Source organism: Canis lupus, chromosome 17 (genome assembly GCF_048164855.1).
Source record: "Canis lupus baileyi chromosome 17, mCanLup2.hap1, whole genome shotgun sequence".
In the NCBI taxonomy this organism is placed as follows: domain Eukaryota; kingdom Metazoa; phylum Chordata; class Mammalia; order Carnivora; family Canidae; genus Canis; species Canis lupus.
In genome coordinates this window covers 52,406,062-52,425,038 of record NC_132854.1, presented here as the reverse complement: position 1 = coordinate 52,425,038, position 18,977 = coordinate 52,406,062, and the positions used below count along the sequence as shown (strand labels likewise).

Genomic DNA, 18,977 nt, shown 5'->3' with positions numbered 1-18,977 from the left:
GGCAGAGACACAGGTAGAGGGAGAAGCAGGCTCCATGCAGGGAGCCCGATGCAGGACTTGATCCCGGGTCTCCAGGATCACACCCCCGGCTGAAGGCGGCACTAAACCGCTAAGCCACCAGGGCTGCCCTGTGAAAATTAATATTTTCACAATATTAATTCTTCCAGTCCATGAGCATGGAATATGTTTCCATCTCTTTGTGCCTTCCTCAATTTCTTTCAGAAGTGTTCTGTAGTTTTTAGGGTACAGATCCTTTATCTCTTTGGTTAGGTTTATTCCTAGGTATCTTATGCTTTTGAGTGCAATTGTAAATGGGATTCATTCTGTAATTTCTCTTTTATCAGTCTCATTGTTAGTGAAAATACGTGCTTTAAAAATACACGGTTTTGGGCAGCCCAGGTGGCTCAGCGGTTTAGTGCTGCCTTCAGTCCAGGGCATGGTCCTGAAGACCCAGGATCGAGTCCCATGTCAAGTTCCCTGCACGGGGCCTGCTTCTCCCTCTGCCTGTTTCTCTGCCTCTCTCTCTCAGAAATAAATAAAACCTTCTAAAAAATACACTTTTTTTGGTAACAGACTGGTGCTTTTGTGAAGATATTTTACTTTCACTAGTAGAAAATAAATATGGGTTTTGGGGATACGGTCTCAACTTTGGCCCTTGTCACATCTCTCGGGATTGGAAATAAATATGCTGAGATCCTCTGCCCCACGCCTGTGAGAGGTGTCACTGATCTGGAACACGTTTCTGGTTAACCCTTGTCCTGGCCTTCTTTTTCTTTTATTTTTTTTTCTTTTTTCTTTTTATTTTTCTGGCCTTCCTTTTCAAAACAACCTTCCACTGCTGTCAGTAAGAATTTGCCCGTAAGACAAAACTCAGATGCTGCCCTTCCTATAATTTAACTCCTTATTTTAGTATTGTCTACATATACAGATTTGAGTTTCTGTTGCTTTTTTCTTTGTTGCTTTTTTTACCTCTTTTGTATTTGTGAGAGAACAGTATTTTGAGAGCTTAGAATCATTTATTGTGTATGTATATATATGTGTGTGTGTGTATATATGTATATATATGTATATATCCCAATCAATCCATTTGTAAGTCATCCACTGAGTTCCAACTATGTGCTCAGTTTCATGAATCAGATTTCACTGGACCTCTTGACCAGTCAGAAAATCTCTTGCGGGGACACCTAGATGGCTCAGCAGTTGAGCATCTGCCTTTGGTTCAGCGTGTGATCCTGGAATCCCCGGATTGAGTCCCACACTGGGCTCCCTGCACGGACCTGCTTCTCCCTCTGCCTGTGTCTCTGCCTGTCTTTCTCTGTGTCTCTCATGAATAAATAAATAAAATCTTAAAAAAGAAAGAAAATCTCTTGCAGACCACAAAATTAACACCTTTTTGTCATTACAGAAAACGAGGAAAATACCCTCTACGTAGTTGCATGCAATCCCATCACCTTATACTTTATGAATATGGCTGGGAAAAGTGGCTACTTGGTGGACTTTTCTGACATATTCCCAAGAACAGCCGGTAGAGTTTGGCACCCATTTGTGACAGTGGCACCTCTAGGAAATCCCCTCAAGGATCAAGTGATTCTCCATGAGCAGCAGGTAATGCATCCCAGGCTACTTTTATGGTATAATTATGCCAAGAGTGAGCTATGTGAAGGAAAAGGCAAGAGTAACTTGCCACATGAGTGAAAACACATGCTTTCGTAAAGATTGAGGAGGGATGGGAGTTGTGTTTTGTCAGTACCACAAAGGAACGCCAATATCTTCCTCTCTGTAGAGACTTAGACCTGACCTGTGACTCTGGAAGCATGTAAGTTAGGGTTTCTCAACCCCAGCACTGATGACATTTGAGGCCAGATAATTCTTTGTTGTGAAGTTTACATTCTTTCTTAGAGAGATAAATGACAGAGGAAGCCAACAAATAAATACATCCATTTCAGGTAGTGGTAACTAATATGTAGAAATAAGGTAATGTCCTAAGGAGTGAGTGATAGGGGTTTGGTAGGGGGAGATGGAAGAGTGAACAGTATCAAAGAGTGCTCTTCTTAGGTAATGACGTTGTATCTGAAACCTGAATGACATTATGTAGAAACAGCCTTATAAATACAGTGAATAGACTTGTCTTGGTCTGTTCAGGCTACTGTCACACAACTAGCATAGACTAGGGAGCTTAAAAACAACAGAAATTGGGATGCCTGGGTGGTTCAGCAATTGAGTGTCTACCATGGGCTCAGGTCCTGATCCTGCAAGGAACCCGCTTCTCCTTCTGCCTGTGTCTCTGCTTCTCTCTCTGTGTCTCTCATGAATAAATAAATAAAATCTTTTAAAAAAAATTTATTTCTCACGGTTCTGGAAGCAGAGGAATCTAATATCAAGGACCAGCAGATCTGGATCTAGTGTCTGGTGAGAACCCACTTCCTACATCACTGTCTCTTCACTGTTACCTCACGTGGCAGAAAAAGCAGGGGAATCTCCTTGGTGTCCCATGTATGAGGGCACTAATCTCATTCATGAGGACTCCACTCTCACGACCTAATCACCTCCCATAGGCTCCGCCTCCTACTACATCAGGGTTTAGAATTTCAACATCTGAATTTTGGAAGGACATAAACTTTCAGTTCCCTGCAAGACTACACGGAGACCCTTTGATTTATAATGATGCTCAAGGTCTAGCCACCACTAGTAAGATAGCACTAATAAAGAGTACAGATGCTTAGAGTCAGGCTTAAAATAATTCCACACAGAAGATATAGATCAAAAAGCAAGCTGTGTTGCAATTAGTGAAAATTCAAAAGGTCTAAGTTAATCTGTACTATACCAATAGAAAGGAATGTGATGTTTTGCATACTTATTATCTGCCTAGTATCCACCATACCAAATGTATTATTCATTCAACAAATATATATCATGCGCCTATTACTGGGGATGCTGCAGCAAATGAAACACAAAACTCTGTCCTGAGAAGCTTACATTCTGGTGCAGGAAGGTAGACAATAAGCAAAAGAAATCATTAAGTTGCATCTCAAGTTAGAAGATGAGAAGTAAGGGAGAGTAAAATAGAAGGCTGGCAGGAAGATTGCCATTTAAAATAGGGTAGATGTGCAGGGATTGCCTAACTAAGGTGGGGATATTTAAGCAAAGACTTGAGGGAATTGAGAAGAACAGATATCTAAAATAAGAGAGTTCCAGGCAAAGGGAATCGTAAGTTCAAAGGCCCAGAGGCTGGAGCATGCTTTTGTTCCATCTTTAAAGAAGTGTGGTGGGAAAGATTGAGTGAGAGGGAGAGTACAAGGAGGTGAGGTCACAGAGGTTCCTCAGCTGGGTGGGGCAGGGTCATGGTGCAGGGAGTAGAGAAGCAGATTGTGCAGAGCCTCACAGACCATTGTACTGTCCTGAGCCTTGCCTATGGGTGGAAGAGGGTGGTGTTAGAGCGTTTCAAGCAGAGGAGTAGCATGACCTGACTTAGATTTTTAAAGAATTTCTCCAGCTCCTCTGAGGTGAATATTCTATAGGTGCTAAGGCAGAATGAAGGAGACTGGTTAAGAAGTTTTTTTCAGTGACCCAGCAAGAGATAATTGCAGTTTAGAGGATGGAGGCTGTCAGTAATAGTGGATTCTGGATGTATGTTGAAAGTAGAATTGATAGGATTTCTGAACAGATCAGAGCCATGGGGTGAGAGAGGGTAGAGTTAATTAAGGGCAACTTCAAGGATAAAGGCACGAGCAACTGAAAGGATAGAGTCACCATCAGCTGAGTTGAGGAATTGATTTGGGAAGGATGAGACATTTGATTAAATCTGAGGTGCCAGGACACCTGGGTGACTCAGCGGTTGAGCACCTGCCTTTGGCTCAGGGTGTGATCTCGGGTCCTTGGATTGAGTCCCACATCGGGCTCCCCTCAGGGAGCCTGCTTTTCTCTCTGCCCATGTCTCTGCCTCTCTCTCTGTGTCTCTCATGAATAAATAAATTTAAAAACTTTTTAAAAAATAATAAATCTGAGGTACCTCTAAGACATCCAAATAATTGAGCCTGGAGTTCAGTGGAAAGATCAGATCAGGATATACAAATTTGGGGGTTCTTGACACACAAATGTTCTTGAAAACTGTGAGACTGAAAGAGATCACCAAGGGAGTGAGTGTGGATAAAGAAGTCCAAGCTCTGGGTCAATAAAATATTAAGAAACCAGGGAGATTCAGGGAAAATCAGCCAAAGGGACTGAAGATGAGTGGCCAGCAAAGTAGGTGGGCATCCCAGGGAGTATGGTATCCCAGAAAGCAAGTGATGAACCCCTCAAGGAAAAGGATCGATTATTAAATGCTGGCCATGTGCCAAATAAAAGATGACCTACATTATCCCATGTCATTCTTGCAGCAGCACATTGAGGTCACCATTAACCATATTTACATGTGAGAAAACGGAGGCTCATAGAGCTTAGAACCTGCCCATTAAAAACACAGTAAAACTAAGATTCAAACCAAATTGGATTGGCCCCAGCAGAATTAAACTGCATCCTCCCTCTCACTCATGGCAACTACTTGGGGAAAAGAATAGTTTGAACAGTTAAGACATATTTACAATATTCAAGAAATGCAATGTTGTTATTTATAAGTATATAAAGTCACTAGGAGAGCAAAGTGTCACCAAAAAGCAATACTTTTAGACCATGTCTAATCAGGAGGAAATATTGCATAAATAAAATGTCAGTATTTCACTGAGTCAATAAGCCAACTTTAACTTTAGACCTTGTGTAAATAATTATCATAAATTCTGAGTAAATTTTTTTGAATTTCACCTTTTTTTTTGAATTTTCACTTTCTCTTACAAGCAGAGTTTACAAATATCCAGATACTGCTTATAAAAATGTGTGTCCAGCACATGGAATAAGGGTTTCACTTTATAGGTTTCTAATAAAATATCAATGCTGTTGAATTGAATTCCACAACGAGAAGAATTTGTCATAAAAAGCACATATCTTGGTGATTTTTAATTAAAATTAAAAATTTACTGAATTAAAAATCAGTAAGCCAATCGAAATTTGAATAAGAATCTAAATTTGGAGTATTTATCCAAACGATCCTGCCAGATTTTCAGCTGTCAAATTAGCTGTCAAATCTACATATACCAATTCTTTGAAAGTACAAGATTTTTAGATTCTTAGCAAGTGTTATATTTTCTCAAAAGACCCAGTTATTTGGCAACATTGCTCATTAATACTCTGTTGAGTGTAAAAAGGTGCTTAACTTGCATAGCCAGCCCTTGGCCTCCTGGCCTTCCTTGCTACCTGACTTGGCCCTTTGACCAGAGTCTGAACCATTTTCTGGAAAACTACCTTGGCATCCTAAGCAAGCATGCACAGCTTATAGGAACGCTTCCACTGTACCCTGAACTACCTCTTCTTTTCCCAGAGAGGATCTCTTAGCTGTCTATTTTATATCATGGCCCTGTTCGGAGATAAGACCTCATGGTGCAGGGAGTGGAGAAGCAGATTGTTCAGACCTCTTTAATTCCATCTGAACAGGATGCATCTGTAAAATTTAGCAAATGGTGAACAATTCTCCCCAACTAGCAAATAAGTGCACTGCCCTCAGTTCTGTTTTCCTTCTCCATTCTGCCCTCCTTGAAAGCAGAGCTAAAATATTGTAGAGAAATACTCCCATTAATTCCTCTATCCCTTGTCTTTATAAAGCTTTGCTAAGGATGCATTTCTCTGGCTAAAAAAGTTGTTCAGAACTTCCTCGCTAAAATAAAATCTCAAGTAAGGGAAGGGAAACTTTGCCATGCCTAAAAATAAAGACCCTCCTCCCTTCCCCCTCCCCTGCCATGAGATTACTTATTTCATCTGTACAGAGTTTAGAATTTCAGACTTTAGGACATTGAGGTCATCCAGAGGTTACTTTTCTCCCAGTCAGATACAAGCATAATAAAATTGCTCACTTGCTTCTTCTCCCTGCCCCCCTAAAGGAGCACCAAAGCCACAGTTACACGTACTCAGATATGACGCAAAATTCTATTTTTAAACTCAGACAGAATATATTATTAGTCATTTACAGAAGGAAGCCATTAACATCTAAAAGGACGGAGCAACAGAGCTCCTTGGTGTTGCCAATTGCTTCTAAAACATTCTAAATACAACAATGGATGGAAATATATGTATGTTTTCTGCCACGTGAGACGATAACGGTTTTTCAGTCCACTTATGCCAAATTATGAGCCTATAAGTATTAGGTCCTAAAAAGGAAGAAAAATGCAAAACCGTACTTATTTTTTCTGCTTCATCGTATCTATTTAATCATCTGTTTATTCTTCTGCCTAATTATATTTTGAAATCAAACATTATTTTTAGGACTTTCTTTTGCTTAGAAGAGTTAATATTATCCCAAATGGCTGAAGTGCTATGAAATCATGTTAATGTAGTTCACATTTGCCACACGAGAAAGAGTGTCTCCTTCAAAAAATACTTGCTAAAAAAAAGATTTAATCTAGAATGGAGACTATAAATTTTTGACTTAATACATTTTCTTAAGTAAAACTGTTAAGGTATTGCCACCGTTTTTCGAACTTTCAAAGGCCAGAAATAATACTTCTCATAGGAAATGATGATTTTTTAAAAAACATCCCTAACGCACATTCTGAATGGAGAATTGCATATTATACCAATGACGCGCTCAAAGAGTGATGTTTGCAGAGAAGCTTAAGCTCTGTCAACATGCTTAGTAGGATTTTTTAATACAGTCACCATGTGGAGTGTAGGAATCTATACAGTACAAATACAACTTTAATGCCTGAGCACTTCAGTACAATTAGCTAAGTCAAATAAACTTGAAACCACAGGATGAAGTCCCAGATGTATGGATGAATCATCAATCTTTTTGCATTTCTTTTCATTTGAGACTGGACTACATAAGACAGGGCAAGAGTGGTGGTCAATTCAACATTGTGTCCTCCTTTATGCTTTAAACCTAAGCTGTTCAGTAACTATTAAGGAACAAGCAAACGGATATTCATTTGTTTCCTATATCTTGCAAACTATCTATTCATTCTTTGGATTCATTATGACTTCATTTTCCCCAAAGAAAGTTTGTGAAATGCAAAGTTCATACAGGTTAGGACAACTGGAGGAGCCCTAAATTTAAAACAAAACAAAAGAAAATCAAGAAGACAATTGCATAACAATGAGGCCTGAAAAAGAACTTAAAGTTGCCCTTTTTTGCAAGCCTTTTTGTCTAATCTTCAAACATTTTTTAAGTTTTAACCACAAAGAGCCAAGTTCATTGTGTCTCTTTAAAATATTTCGTCTTTTCTGCCTTTCTCAATTTTAAATTCTTATTCATGTGTTCCTGTTCACTGATTTTAATGTTTAAAGTTTATTTCAACATTTTTTTCTGGGAAAAAAATGCTAACCACTGGGAGGTTATTACTTCATTTGCAAAACTATAATTAATACGGCTGGAGAAATCTCGTTTGTATATCATTACAGCACCACTGTGAGTTCTTCAAGCTTAGTGAATTTTAAAATGAAGAAACACTCATTGCAAACTAGGTTCTTAGGATCCTTGATCTTTTCTGGCTAACCCATCATTTTATCATGTACATATCTTCTGAAGTAAACCTTGTGAAAACCACAAACAAGATTTAATTATGCACAGTGTAAGACAGTTTTCAACAAAATATTCTTTAAGTATCATTTTAATAAAAGTGAACAGACTTTAAAAATTATTGATCCTGGGGATCCCTGGGTGGCGCAGCGGTTTAGCGCCTGTCTTTGGCCCAGGGCGTGATCCTGGAGACCCGGGATCGAATCCCACGTCGGGCTCCCGGTGCATGGAGCCTGCTTCTCCCTCTGCCTGTGTCTCTGCCCCTCTCTCTCTCTCTCTCTCTCTCTCTGTGTGTGACTATCATAAATAAATAAATAAAATTTTTAAAAAAATTATTGATCCTCTTAATTTCCTCAAGTATATAATAAAACAGAATCATGGTTAAGTAGCATGTATTTAGAAAGGGCTTTATAAATATATATATATTCTTTACATTCTATATTAAGGAAAACCACGTAGTGTCTTTATGGTGTCTCTTAAGTCTTTCAATATCATCATCTTCCCTTTGGTTAACCACTGTATTCTTTATTCCCACATTGCCAAGAGCCTACTGCTTTAGAAAGAAGAAAGAAAAGAAGGGAGGGAGGAGGGAGGGAGGAAGGGAGGGAGGGAGGGAAGGAAGGAAGGAAGGAAGGAAGGAAGGAAGGAAGGAAGGAAGGAAGGAAGGAAGGAAGGAAGGAAGGAAGGAAAAGAAAAGAAAAGAAAAAAAAAGAATGAATCTTGACCTTTTTACTATTCACTTTATTTCCAGAGTAATGTTATCCTATTATTGGATACCACTGGCCAAGCACTTCGACGTCTCATCCTCCCTTCAGAAGAGGTTCCATCTAAGAAACCTTCCTGGTGGAGTAAGGAGGACACGGTAAGGAACACTCAACTTGTCCAGCAAATTTCCAAGGATTTCTGGAGCTTTCTACCTGAAAGATGTGTGCATGCCCATCCCTCTCAGTACCTATTGTTTATAACTGCACTGCACAAGAGAATTCTCATTGTGCACTTGTAGATGTTAATGTAATACAAATAGACATAGATACACATATCATTAAGTTACCAGTAACTTTTTTTTTTTGTAGACCTCATACTCACATGAAGACTTGTCAGGACTGAACTATAATAATAGATCATCGTGAACTTTTTGAGCATGATATTCATGACAGATTCCTGAGCATGCAGTCACTGAACTATTTTCAAGTTGTACGTTTATGTCTTGGCTTCATGTAATAAACTGATGAATATGACACCTGATTGCACCTACTAAATAAATAAACATTTAAATATATTAACTAAATTAAACTAGTAAATAAGTTCTAGGCCAACCCAAGAGAATTTATTCTGAATTTATTAAAAAAAAAGTAATAGATATAAAATAAGTCTGACTTCTTGCCCTATGCAAGAGCATACTTAAGTTTTAAAAGACCATGAAAAAAAAACACCCAGATATCTTAAATACCATAAATATATTCAAATCTACAAAAACTATATTTCTTATGTGTTTATATCATGGTATAAATTCCACAGTTAACCACAAGATAGTAGGTTTATTTCTAATCAGTATTTGGGATTATTTTTTAAATTTTTATCCTAAAGTTATTTTAGTACATAGTTGAAATAAATTTTGAAATATACTTTGATCCACATTATGATAACAATCTGAAGTAAATAAAGAGGTAGCTTCTCAGAGAATTACATGTTTTACATGTCAAAGAACTTTATTTAAGAAAAAACAGCTGAAGAGACATGACTGCATCTCACACATTTAATGTGAATATTTTGTTTTGTCTTTAGGAAACTTATAAAATGTGTAAAGAATTTTCGCACAAAAACTGGCTAGTATTCTACAAAGAAAATGGGTGAGCTCTTTGTTATAGAAGATTTAACCTGGGATCCTTGTTTTGTCCATTCTGTTTCCTCATTTAATTATACTTGCTTATTATAAAACCAATGTAACAAATTGCAAATGTTTTATTGTAAAAGTAACTCCTCCCACATTGTAGAATATTTAAAAACAGACCTAATGACAGTGCTTGGGACACTTGGGTGGCTCGTTGGTTAAGCTTCCAACTCTTGATTTCAGATCAGGTCATGACCTCTGGGTCGTGAGATTGAGCCCTGTGTCCGGCTCCGTGCCTGCTTAAGATTCTCTATCTCCCTCTCCCTCTGCCTCCCCTCCCCCATTGTCTCAATTAACATTTTTCTTTGTTATTATTTAGTCTTGATCTTCTTAGGGTTGCATGATAGATCATGAAATGACGGTGCCATTGTTACTCACCCATTATCCTCACCATTTCCTTTCAGATAGTTTTCTTCTCCTCTTTCAGGAACAACCTGACTGTGCTGGATGTTCTAGAAGGTCGAACTCACACCATCTCACTTCCCATCAACCTGAAGACAGTTTTTCTTGTAGCAGAGGACAAGTGGCTTCTGGTAGAGGACAAAACAAATCAGTGGGTAGATCTACATAGCATCTCATGGAGTGTACCATAGCTCAACCATGTGTATGCAGTTATCCAGCATCCTTACTCTTCTGTCTTCCAATGTCTGGCTTTTAACAATTTCTGAATTTGGCATCTCTGTAGATGAAAATTAAAGGAAAGGGGAGGGGAAAATGGAAATAAATATCACTTCACAGAGTAATTATAAAGTGTTTCAGAGAATGACGTTGAAGTTAACAGTAAAAACATAATGACTTTTAAGTATGATCCATATTTCCTTGGATTTTTCCCATTACTACATTGAAAATTCATGGTATTCTTGCCCAATTAGAGATATTTCAAAATAGATATTTGATTTATCCTCTCTTCGGAGGACCATGGTGTCTGTCCTAGAGCTGTTGCCTTTTTGGAGCTTCACAAAATTCACCCCCTAGAAGTTTCTTCTTCATTTTGTCTTGGTTGCTCTTATATAGTTACATTCATGTTTGTGTTGCTTCCCTCCCATTGGATGCTATATTTCTTGATGAAAGGGAATTATATATGCACATGGCATGAAAAAGTGTGCACAGTAAATTTTGTGTCCCCCTCCCTCCTGCATTACCTTGACTGGCTAAATACAGACTCTCTCTCTCTCTGCCCCTTGGGTGACAAGCAGAAATATCTTGCTGCAAAAGATTTCTGGCTATTCATACATCCCTATTTTAGAAACCTTAAAAATAGATAGATGGGGAATTATAGCAGTTAGGGCCTCTGTCCCTTAGCTGGTCACAAATAAGAGGCCAGGTTCCCACTTGACCTACTGGCTAATCAAACAGTCCTATCAATAGCAGGTTCCATGATAACGCAGGTGTGTTGCATTAGGGTTGCTTTTTTTTTTTTTTTTTTTTTTTTCAGTTTTCAGCCCTTCCTCTTACTGGATTCTAGTTCATATTTATTACTGCATTGTTATTATGCAATGCTCCCTATACACCACGTTGAGAAGTTATTTGTTCAGAGTGTAACTCTGAAACTGCAAATCATACTCAAAATATAAAAACAAGGCTTTGGCAGGGGGTTGGGGTAGAATTCTGATTTTTCATAGCCTGGACTCACAATTATCAAAAAGGAAAAACTTTTCATTTAGGTGTTTTGTTTGTTTACAGGAAATATCTTTTAACTAAGCCTGCACACATTGAATCTGAGGATAGTGGGGTTTGCCAGTTGTACATGTTGAAAGAAGAACCACCTAGCTCAGGATTTGGAGTTATACAAGGTAAATTGTGTGATCTTTGTGTTTATGGCCGTACGGTTCATGCTTACAGTCCTCTAGCATCATTTAAGAACAATAACATCCACATATGTTAAATTTATGCCAAGAGAGAAACTTAGTAGCTACATTAGAACTAGTAAATAAGAATGTACTATCTTTTAAGTTGTTTGAATTTTTTTAACTGAGAAAGCAGAATTTTAATATACATTTAGTTTCTAAATGTATAAATGTATATTATACATTTAGATATACATTCATACATTCTAAATGTATAAATAATATACATTCTAAGTGTATATTAAATGTAATTCTAAATGTATACTTAATGTAATTATATATTACCCTTTTAGGGTTGCATCTTTTCTTTTTTTACACAGGACCTCAGATTTTCTACTTAATTCATCACAGTTTTGAGGGATGAATAGTACTTATGAAAAAAACCTAAAACATACCATTACCAGCACTGGATTGGGTCAGTTTCACATCTTTCCTGCGGGTGATATTAATAATATATATTGCTAATGAAATTTCAAATTCAGTAAATACTTGTATTCATTTAGAGAAGATGCCTTGATTGTAAAAACTGAATTTTCTCAAACAAAAGGCCGTGAATATAATTTAAAGTGTTTTCTCTTTTTTTAACTTGTGCTTTTCTGTTCAAGTTAACAAGAATGAAATCTCGGGGCATATGGTATCTAATGTTTCTCTGACACTTCAGAAACAGATCTCAGCATACCTCATAAAATTTCAAGTGATCAGCTATCATCTGAAAATCTAAGTTCAGCTGTGGGACAGAAAATTGCATCTCCTAACCGAATTCTCTCAGATAAGAATAGTTATGCTACAGTTGTTATTGGCTTCCCAGATCTTATGGTAAGCACCATTTTTTTTCAATTATTGAATAAATATTTCTTCTCCTCAGTCTAGCCTGTAATCTATAAGGCTATCATAGGGCTAATTAAAAATGTAACAATATTCTGGTAAACATTTCAGATCAAGTCTATATTCCAAATCAGTCATTAGAAAATGCACTCAACCTATTGAGCTTCTCTTGCTTCTTTAAAATTAACATTTGGAGAGTAATGCAGTTATGTGATTTAGTCATGGGATACCAGTCTTCTTTATACATGGGAGTCCATGTGACACGGTTAAATGTTTAACCTACTGACTATAATTTTACATTATGTTGTCTTAATGTGTGCTTATGTAATCTGTCAAGAGGAGCATTTGAGACTGACAAAATAATATGTCTTCTAGAATTTGTTAGTTATATTTGTTGGGGGGGGTCTCATCACTGTGGATTACATTTTTCAACACTCATGAACATCAATTCACTTTCCATTGAGTTTTGCTCTGATTTCTCATATCTTTGCAGCATCCAGATTATGGTGATAGTCTCAACTATCAGAAGGGACCACTGCTGCTATGTACCATTATCTGTAAAGAAGAGGCTATTTGTAATTGACTTCAGATGAAACTAGTCACCATATTCCCCTGATGAAAACGGGGGAAAATGAAATATAAAGGCTATTTAAGTCCAAGATGCCATCTAATGACCTTAGATGTAGCTCCGTGTATTTTGATTTAACATTTAATTTTCATGATTACGTTTGTAGCTTTTGTTTTTGAATAGAATCATTTAAGGATAAAGATATGGGCTCTGCCTGATGGTACACCCATCTCAAACAATCTCAGATTTTTAATGTAATTAATGAATGGTGACTACTTCAGGATTTAAGGTATCTGAAATCCAAAACCCAGTGGATAATATGTGGCTTAGGATTTTGCCATATGTCTTCCTAATTATTAAGTAAAAAGCGTTTGCTATGGTATTATATAACTGAAAATGAAACACATTGTTGTAATACAGTATCTACATAGCCTTGTCTGAATGAGAGTTGTGTTTAATATGCTTTCTCAATGATTGCTGCCCTCAGTAGGGAAAATACTAGAGCTATGTTTCTGAAGGTGTAGTCATTTAAAATACTGATCTTCTGATTGAAGAAATTAGTATAGGAATATAATGTTACTGTAAAAAAAATGGTTAAAAAGTATTTGGCACTGAGTATAACACATCTTGTATTAACCCTGTAGAAATCCTTTATAGCCTATAGGACTAGTGTTAAATTAAAAGTCCTACCCCCCTACTCAGTATGGTAAGCAACACATAGGAGATGTTAGTGAATATTTGTTAAATAAAAGACTACGGTCAGTTAGGCAGCCTTTCAGCATTTTATGATAACAAACGTATTTTTTAGGTCCTAATACAAAAATCAGGCACTGCACTATTCTAAATCCTTTCATACATGACAATTTTTAAAACAATTTTATAAGGTTTTAAAGATGAAGAAACAGAGAAGGTATATCCCCTAGGCCACAAAAAAAATACGAGTAAAGGAGCTGGTATTTGAGGTCAAGTGTGACTGACCTTCAAACCTGTATCCTTTCTCCTGTACCACAGTGCCTTTCTGCTTTTATGTGAATCTCTTTTGACTCTTCGTAAATCTATCAATAAAGGGATATGTCACCTAGTAACTTTTTATAGCATTATCAGAAGCACCTAAATTATTATAAACATAGTATCACTTCCTTACCTAATGCCAAGTAGCCATAAAAACCTATAGCAGATATCATTCTCAATAGCAAAACATTAAAAGCATTCCTTTTAATATCAAGAATAAGACAAGGATACTCACCATCACCACTTATATTAAACGCTCTACTGAGTATCTCAGATATCAAAATTTTTGATAAATTGAATTTCTTCAAAATTGGCAGCTTCGGCTCTATAGAAGACACTGTTAAGAGAATGAAAAGGTACCGCTGGGAAAAAATATTGGCAGATCACATTTCCCACAATGGACTTGTATCTAGAACCTACAAAGTTTCCTTAAAACTCAAAGGCAAGAAAACAAATCATCCAATATAGAAAATGGGCAAACAGTAGCTCAGTGTGAAGCATCAGAGGGCAGAGTCTGAGCAGGTGAGCCCATCCAAGATGGGGGAGGGTATAACCACCGGTGATGAGAATCAACTCCAGGCAGGATGCAGACAGTGCCCATGAAGAGGTAGAAGTAGCCTGGTGTAGGATTTAGAAGCCCCAGTAAGGTGAGGAGGCATCCATTCATGAGTGTAGCCCAATGTGGGCTCTCAGAACCAAGCAGAGTAAGGAAGGCATTTGCCCAGGAGGGAAGGTTAGTAATGGGATGGGATATAAGTCACATTCAGTGGAATTGAGCAAGAAAAGTAAATCTATTAAAGATAATGAAGTCTAGTTTCTCACTGTTGGAGAAGGGAGTTACAGATAGAGAAAGGGAGAACTCCAGAATGAATCCTGTAATCATTGCATTAGAATTGGATCTATTTGTGTGAACTCCTGGTTTTCAATATATTGGGGGTAAATGTGGGGAAAAAGGCAAATAATTTGAACAGATGCTTTAAGAGGCTAAGAGATTAAGTACATGAAAAGATGTCCAATATCATTAGTTATTTGGGAAATGCAAATTAAAATCATGATGAGATACTACTATATGCCTGTTAGAACAGCTAAAATAAAAAAAATACTGACAAATCCAGCTCATACATTTTTATGGAAGAGCAAGGATAAACAATAATCAAGATGTGAAGAAGAACCAAGTAGAAGCAGAGGTATTTGCCCTACTAAGTTTCAAGGCTTATTATGAAGCTTCAGTAACTAAGACAATGGTATGGGTGTAGGGATAGAAAAATAAATGAGTGGAGTAAGTACCCAGCAACAGATGGATGCATATTCAGAACTGTATTTTATAGTAGCAGTGTTGATCAGTGCTATTTGGTATTTGATGGTATTTAGACAATATTTCCAATTAGTGGAAAAAGGACAAATAATGAATCTCGCCTCACGCCATTCACAAAAATAAATCTCTAATGGATTAAGGACTTAAATGTGAAAGACAAAACTTTAAAACATTTAGAAAATATATAGGAGAGTATCTATGATTTGGGAGTAGGGAAGGCTAAATACATATATGGCAAAAAAATGTAAGTAAAGCAAGGGGGAAAATTAACTCAAAATTCCAGAAGAGTTATGAACATCTAGGGCAGACAGAAAGATATGAATGGTAAGGAACACTCAGGGACTTCAGAATGCTGGCAATGCCAGAGAGTAGGTGTATTAGATATTTCATTTTCAAACTGACTTTATTGTTATAGTCCCTCTTTTTAGTTATAATTCATCTCAAGGTAAAAAATATGTTGTATATTTCACATTTGCCTGAAAATTATGATTATTGGTAAGCAGCTATTTTCTATACTAAATTCAAAAATGTTGAGAAATAATCTGATTTTTTATACTCGTGAAATACAAGTATCTGGTGTCTGCTTAAAGGGCTGCATTATACCAGGTGTGGTATACGTACTTTATAGTAGAGTTGGCCCTTGAACAACATGGGGGTTAGGGATGCTGACCCCCTTCACACAGTCAAAACTCCATGAATAACTTTCAACTCCCCAATACTTAACTACTAATAGCCTACAGTTGACTGGAAGCCTTACTGATAACATAAACATTTGATTACATACATTTTGTATCTTACGTAACATTTTATATGTACAATAAAGTAAGCTGGAGAAAAGAAAATGTCATTAAGAAAATCATGAGGAAGAGAAAATACATTTACTGTACTGTAAAAAATCCACATATAAGTGGATCTGCACAGTTCAGACTTGTATTGTTCAAGGGTCAACAGTATTTCAGTACTTTTTTTTTTTAAATGTAGGCTCCATGCCCAGCTTGGAGCCCAACATGGGGCTTGATCTCACAACCCTGAGATCAAGACCTGAATTGAGATGAAGTGTCAGACGCTTAACTGACCGAGCTCCCCTATATTTCAGCACTTTAATCTTTTTCTTTCAGTCACCCAGTGAAGTCTATTCTTGGAAAAGGCCATCATCCTTGCATAAACCAAGTGTCACTGATACAACATTCTATGGAGGAAAAAAGAAAAGTGAAACTCCAAAACAAAGCAATTGTGTGACTCTTTTAGATACTAACCAGATCGTCAGGATTCTGCCCCCAGGAGAAGTCCCTCTAAAAGATATCTACCCAAAAGGTAAGAAACTTACCAACTCCTAATTTGCCAAGGTAGTCAAGGTGTAGTTTGCTTTTGGTAGGGATATTTAATTTATCATTATCATTCTGTATTTATAAATGTAATTTTATCAGGGTCAAGTAGCTAAAAAGACCTACGTGTATGCCCAGAAGGTTTTCACTCAGTTTCTCGCAGTGTGTGGTGGAAGCCACTGCTGTTAAAACTCTTCTTCCAGGGGGATCCCTGGGTGGCTCAGCAGTTTGGCACCTGCCTTCAGCCCAGAGCATGATCCTGGAGTCCCAGGATCGAGTCCCACATCGGGCTCCCCGCATGGAGCCTGCTTCTCCCTCTGCCTGTGTCTCTGCCTCTCTCTCTCTCTCTCTCATGAATAAATAAAATAAAATCTTTAAAAAATAAATAAGTAAAATAAATAAAACTCTTCTTCCTTTGCCTTACAGTCTATATGATTACTTTACTTAGAAGATATTGTCAAAGAGACTTAAAAATCATCAGACCAATAGGGATAGAATATGGGGCCGACTTTTGTCTTGAACTCCCATGATGAAAGGCCAAGGACTCATGCAAGTTACTGCCTTAGCAGTGCTCTCAGAGCTGTCTAATATTTATTACTGCAAAACATATGCCAGGTCCTGTACTGATCACTTTTCCTTGTATACATGTATTTAACCTTCAAATCTCCATTCTGTCGTCGATGAACTCTCTAACTTGTATGCAGGGAAGCTGACAGAGGGAGCTCAGATGGCAGGCCAAGGGTCCCCCCACCCCCACCCCCACCCCCGCCCCAAAGTGACCACCAGAGCTCAGATCTGCACCAAGTCTTCCATTATTCTCACTGAACTACACAGGCTTTCATCACAATGGATAATGATGAAATTGTTTGATCATTGAGCCACTGATTATTATTTGCATCATAGTCATAACATACCCTGTGTCTACATTCATTATTATCACTGTGGACTTAATAAATATAATGCTAGATGTATTATAATCTGTTACTGGGTTTGAGAAGTCCTGATTATATGATAATCTTTAGAATTAATTCCTTCCAAAGAAATCATCATTTCCCCAAAATGTTTCTTAAGGTTGAAGAGGCAGGTGAATAAAGTGACAATCTCAGTACAGTGCTATGATAGGTATATTCACAAGATGATCTATAAAAGGAGAAGCTTGTAGTCCAGACTGGTGATTATGAGCTGACCCTTGAAAAGATGAATAGGAGGGAATCAAATGAAGGAATTATTTCAGGAAGAGGGAAACCTGTGTGAAAGGTACAGGGGCATGACAACATTCCAGGAAATACAAGAAACTGTACTAGAATTTAGTGCACCCAGGAGTCTTCCTTGATACTTCTTCTCCTTCATCCTCTCTATCTAATCCCATCATAAATTACCATGTCCTTTTGATACACCTCACTAGTATACTTTGATTCACCCACTTGACTAGAGTTCTATTACCAACATCCAAATCACTGCCATCTTGCACTGGAATATTACAACAGCCTCCTGACGTTTCTTCTACCTCTCTTTCCTCATCCTACCCATTCCCCACACATCCATGATATTTTAAAGTATGCATTCGTTCTTATTAAGGTTCAGTTTATATGGAGTAAAAGTCATCCTTTTTTGTATATAATTCTGTGAGTTTGGCAAACACATGCAGTTGTATAACCATCACCATAACTGACAAAGAACAATTCCATCTCCACCAAACCCCCGCTTTGCACTCAGCCTCTCTGCCTCTTCCCTATCCCCTGACCGGGTCTGATTTCTGTCCTTTTCCAGAATGTTCATATAAACAGCAACATAGAGTATATGATCTTTCACTTCTGGCTTCGGTCACCTAATGTCATGTATTTGAGAATCACTTATATTATTGTTTGTGCCACTAGTTCATTTTATCACCAAGTAGTAGTCTATTGTGTGGATGTGCACACTTTGTCTATTCATTCACAAGTTGGGGGCTAGTTGGATCATTTCCTCCTTTGGACAATACTGAATAAGGCTGTTGTGAACACTTGCGCACAAATCCTTAAGTGAGCATAAGTCTTTGCTTCACTTGAATAAATATGTAGGAGTGGCATTTTTACATTAGATGAAAGAACCGCCAAACTGTTTTACAAAGTGACAATACGTTTTGTATTCCAGTCAGCAATGAAGGAGAGTTCTGGTTGCACCGCCTCCTTGCCAATACTTGGTACAGTCAGTCTTTCACCATTCTAGGAGGCATGCAGCAGTATCTCATGATGATTTTAATTTGCATTTTCCCCAGTGTCTAATGATGTTGAGCATCTTGTCATGTGTGCCTTCCTTCATGAAATGTCTCAGATTTTTTGCCCTTGAGTTATTTGGGGTTTTTTTTTTTTTTTTTTAAGAGTTTTGTGTGTTCCTTATATATTCTGAAGTACAAGTCCACTATCAGATACATTCTTTTCAAACATTTTCTCCCATTTTGATGAAGGGAAAATCTCCCTTCTAGGAATTTTGTAGTTCTGGATTTTACATGTCATGCTCCATTTTGAGATCTTTTTTTTTATACGGTGCAAAGTGTGGATTGAGACTCATTGTTTTATATGTGGATATTCACTTGTTTCAGCACCATTTGCTGGA

At 37.4% G+C, this 18,977-nt stretch overlaps 1 protein-coding gene and 1 long non-coding RNA gene across 5 annotated transcripts in view; one reads left to right on the top strand and one right to left on the bottom strand.

The window, feature by feature from the left end:
* VWA8 (von Willebrand factor A domain containing 8) overlaps nucleotides 1-18,977 on the top strand; it is a 353,412-nt gene that overhangs the window by 230,638 nt on the left and 103,797 nt on the right. For all 4 annotated transcript variants that reach the window (XR_012010082.1, XM_072782924.1, XM_072782926.1 and 1 more), the window contains 7 exons: nucleotides 1,406-1,605; nucleotides 8,352-8,462; nucleotides 9,386-9,450; nucleotides 9,919-10,044; nucleotides 11,175-11,284; nucleotides 12,000-12,154; nucleotides 16,176-16,371. Coding sequence is in view for 3 of the 4 variants with exons in the window: in XM_072782924.1 (XP_072639025.1) it covers nucleotides 1,406-1,605; nucleotides 8,352-8,462; nucleotides 9,386-9,450; nucleotides 9,919-10,044; nucleotides 11,175-11,284; nucleotides 12,000-12,154; nucleotides 16,176-16,371 (963 nt within the window). In the remaining variant the exon portion in view is untranslated. The remainder of the gene's footprint in view (nucleotides 1-1,405; nucleotides 1,606-8,351; nucleotides 8,463-9,385; nucleotides 9,451-9,918; nucleotides 10,045-11,174; nucleotides 11,285-11,999; nucleotides 12,155-16,175; nucleotides 16,372-18,977) is intronic.
* On the bottom strand, nucleotides 7,711-17,127 carry LOC140608105 (uncharacterized). The gene is made up of 5 exons (XR_012010083.1): nucleotides 16,509-17,127; nucleotides 13,978-14,079; nucleotides 9,870-10,170; nucleotides 8,687-8,854; nucleotides 7,711-7,897 (listed from the first exon to the last, which is right to left on the bottom strand). It is a non-coding gene; the product is annotated as an uncharacterized lncRNA (long non-coding RNA).